Here is a 4,154-nt window from a genome sequence, read left to right as displayed (position 1 = left end):
AATGTGGACATGAAATCATGGGTTCAATCCCTGATTTCGTATTAACTGGCAGGATGAAATAGAAAATAAATTACGTTACACCATATTGTGAGAAATTTTTTTAAAAATAATATTTTAAAAAAAATCCCCATAAAAACGGTTAAATCGATAATTTTCTTGCGTTCGCCATCTTGCTCCCGAAACGTGTGGACGAGAATGAGAGAATTGCGTTCGTCGTCTTGCTCCGAAACGTGTGGACGAGAATGAGAGAGAAGGTTGTATATTAAAAGAAAAGAGAAGTTCCGTGACCACTGGTGGCGTATAGCATCCAAACTGAACTTCTTTCAGGGAGACCGGAGCAGAGATGGCTGAGTCTTTGGTTTCCGGTGTGGTGTCTCAGCTTACCAACCTTCTCATCGATGAAGCTGTTTCCCTGGCTGGTGTGCGTGATCAGATCGAATGGGTGAAAACACAGCTTCAGCTATTGCAAGGCTTCCTCAAAGATGCAGACTCCAGAAGAAAGAAAGGGGATGTGAGAATGCATAGCTGGATAAGTGCGATGAGAGGTGTAGCCTATGAAATGGAAGACGTCATAGACACCATCAAGTACATGGGCGAAAGGCGACACCAAGGGAGAGGCTGCTTGGGCTCCATTTCAAGGTACTCTCGCAAACCTTGTGACTTGATAACCCTCCATAAAATTAGTACCAGAATTGAGCAAATAAAGATCCAGATCCATAGTATTTCCCAGAGCACAGTTAGCTATTCCCTTGCTAATCCAGGTCAAAGCAGTGCAGTGGATGAAAGTTGGCAATCACTCAGACAATCCTATCCTCACTCTGATGATGGTGACGTTCATGTTGTAGGGTTGGAGAATGATAAGAAACAATTAGTGAGTCAATTGCTTGATCCGAATGAGAAAACACGATGTGCAATTTCTATAGTGGGTATGGGTGGGGTAGGCAAGACCACCCTGGCAAGAAAAGTGTATAATGATCCTGCAATTAAGAACATTTTGATACATTTGCTTGGGTTTCAGTTTCTCAGAATTATCTTCCTATTAAGTTATTAAAAGATATCAAGAAAAAGGTAATTACACCGGAACTTCTCCAAAAAGAAAAAGGAATTACACCAGAACTATTAGAGCGGATGGATGAAGAAGAAGTGAGAGAGCGGCTCCGTTATTTCCTAAGAGACAAAAAGTACTTGATCGTGATGGATGATGTATGGACCGTGGATGTTTGGAGTCAATTTCATCAAGTCTTTCCTAATGGAAACAACGGTAGTAGAATACTGCTTACGACCCGTAACATTGAAGTTGCAAGACATGCCGAGCCATGGATTCCTCCACATGAATTGCACCTTTTGAATGACACACAGAATTTGCAACTCTTCTGCAGGAAGGCGTTTCCACCAAATCAAGATATCCCAGCTGAGTTGAAGGAATTGGCCCACAAGCTTGCAAAGAGGTGTGGCGGACTTCCTCTCGCACTGGTGGTGTTAGGGGGGCTTCTGTCGAGGAAAGAACGTAGCTATAATACATGGTCGAAGGTAGCTCAGAGCACTAACTGGCAATCACGTGGAGAAGGGCAGGAATGCCTCAATATATTGGGTTTAAGCTACAATGACTTGCCATATCAATTAAAACCATGTTTCTTGTGCATCACTGCATCTCCAGAGGACTCTATGATCTCTGCTTCCAAATTAGTTAGGTTGTGGATCGCCGAACGTTTCATACCACAAGAGCAGGGACAGACAATGGAAGACACCGCAAGGGATTGGTTGGATGAGTTGGTGCAGAGGTGCATGATCCAGGTTGTTCGGAGAACTCAGCTTCGTGGGCGGATTAAAAGCATACGCATCCATGATATGTTACGTGACTTTGGCCGATCAGAAGCTAGAAAGGATGGATTTCTTCATATTTGCGGCGGTGACATGGCAGTATCTGATGGTGTATCGAGTCATCGTGCAGCTTTCAACAATCGTATAAACTGCGAGGTTGCTATTTTGTCACATCTCCGTACTTTACTGGGCTTCAATTTAGTTTCCACTAATGCTGGAAGATTTTTGGATGGATTAAACTTATTAAGAGTGCTGGATTTAGAGGGTGCGAGAAATTTGGAGTTACCGAAACAGATCGGCAACATGATTCATCTACGATACCTAGGATTGAGAGGAACCGGTTTGAAAAGACTACCATCCTCCGTTGGACACCTCTTGAATCTACAGACTCTGGATGTGAGAGGAACGGAGATTTATTGTCTTCCGATATCATTTTGGAAAATCCAGACACTAAGGCACCTATATATTAATTTTTGTTTATTTCAAAGCGCACCGGTAAGTGGGGATCATAAGAACCTGCAGGTTCTCAGTATCACATTCGGTGAACCTGATCTGGATAGACCGGATGTTATAAGATTCATCAAAAATTGGGTTACCACATCAGGCTCTACAGAGATGGCTATACGCAGAGCATATGAAAGAATATTTAGTGAGTCATTCGGAAAATCACTCGAGAAAATGGACAGCCTGCTCTCCTTGAGTATGTATGAGGCAGAATTGCCAAGAGACATCTTCTTCGCACATGCACGACACCTGCACCAGCTTCGTTCGTTGATTCTGGAGGGATCGTTCAAACAGGGGCAGCTCCCAGACAGCAGTCAATTCCCGCCGAATCTCACCAAGCTCATATTATCTTTGTCTGAGTTGGAGCAAGACCCAATGCCGGTGCTGGAGAAGCTGCCAAACCTCAGGCTTCTTGCATTGAAATTCGAAGCATATTTAGGGGAGAGCATGTCATGTTCTGCTGGTGGCTTTCCTCGACTGCAACACTTGATGTTATACTGTCTCACAAATTTAGAGGGATGGAGAGTGGAGGTTGGGGCGATGCCCTGCCTCACCCACTTAACTATCAAAAGCTGCAAGGAATTGAAGATGCTTCCCGAGGGATTGCAGCACGTGACCACCCTTCGAGAACTAAAGCTGATGGAGATGCCCCATAAGTTCAATGAAAGGGTCAGAAATGGGGAAGGGTACAAGGTCCGACACATCCCCTCAATTATTTTTGAGGGAGGAGAGATGGATGCCGATGCCGATGCCGACGACTTCATCAACCGGTTCCGGCGGCAGCAGCAGCTTCAGTTTCTCAACTCCTTGATGAGGTACAGGGAGAAGATGATCAACCATGGAGCTGGAAATTCAATTTAGCAATTGCTAGTACCATTAAAAAAACGTACGGTATTGCTTTCATCCATCTCGAAAAATAGCTGCAGAAAACCTTATCACGTTATTAGTCTGCTATATCTGTAATAGCTGGCGGTTATTACTTAATGTTATAAGCTTTTTGACTTGCTTTGTGTTGGTACCTGATAGCATTATGACTTATTTTTTTTATAAATTTTTTTCATTTCACAAAGTACGGATCATAAGAAGGTTTTTTTTAAATATTATTTTTTAAATACTTATTTCTCGATCTACTCCCTTCCCAACTTATTTCCTAAAATAAGGTAATTTGGATGGGATGGCATGAATGTGACTAAACCGCATATTGAACATATGATTTCTACTTGAAACCACATGTTCAACTTGTAGTTTTCAAATGACGTGAATAAAATATTTAAAATTTAAATTTAATATTAAATATCAAACTAAAATCACATATTGAAAGTGCGATTTCAACATGTGGTTTCTCCTTTTTTTTTTTCTTTTCATTTCGCTCTACCGAGGAGCGCGGATGGAAGGATGCGGACGATCGCCGATGCTCGAGTGGAGCCATGGGGGCTCAGACTCACCAGGGTCGGGGAAGGGAAGAGGAGGGGATGGCGGTGGGGTGGGACTACGGAGAGTACGAGGGGCGGTTGCACGGGGTACAAGACGTGCAGGAGGCACCCGGGACTGGGGAGGAGGGGAGAGGGGGGTTGGTGGCACCCAAGTTGAGGGAGGTGTTGCCCAGCTATGTAACCCAAGAGGAGGGGTGAATTGGGTTTCTAAAAATTTAAACTTAACTTACAACTTATGAAAATATTTAACAACAGCAAGATAAGTAAGGAGAGTATAATTGATGCACGGGTAATGGTTGGATGCAAGAATGCAAGAGAATAAAGAAGTTTAGAAGGAGGGCAATTAAGCACAACACAAACAAGAGGATTTATAGTGGTTCGATGCCCACCTTGCAC

The 4,154-nt window shown here is 43.3% G+C and overlaps 1 protein-coding gene across 1 annotated transcript; it reads left to right on the top strand.

Moving 5' to 3' along the window:
* Positions 1 to 303: 303 nt before the first annotated feature.
* On the top strand, positions 304 to 3,326 carry LOC105045063 (putative disease resistance RPP13-like protein 3). The gene is given in 2 exon segments (XM_010923224.4): positions 304 to 983; positions 986 to 3,326. Coding segments are annotated over 2 exon segments (2,841 nt in total). The 5' UTR covers positions 304 to 343; the 3' UTR covers positions 3,187 to 3,326.
* Positions 3,327 to 4,154: the final 828 nt, after the last annotated feature.

The sequence above is a fragment of the Elaeis guineensis genome, chromosome 5 (assembly GCF_000442705.2).
Source record: "Elaeis guineensis isolate ETL-2024a chromosome 5, EG11, whole genome shotgun sequence".
Taxonomy (NCBI): Eukaryota; Viridiplantae; Streptophyta; class Magnoliopsida; order Arecales; family Arecaceae; genus Elaeis; species Elaeis guineensis.
The sequence above is the reverse complement of the archived record's forward strand: the minus strand, read 5'-3'. Positions and strand labels throughout refer to the sequence as shown.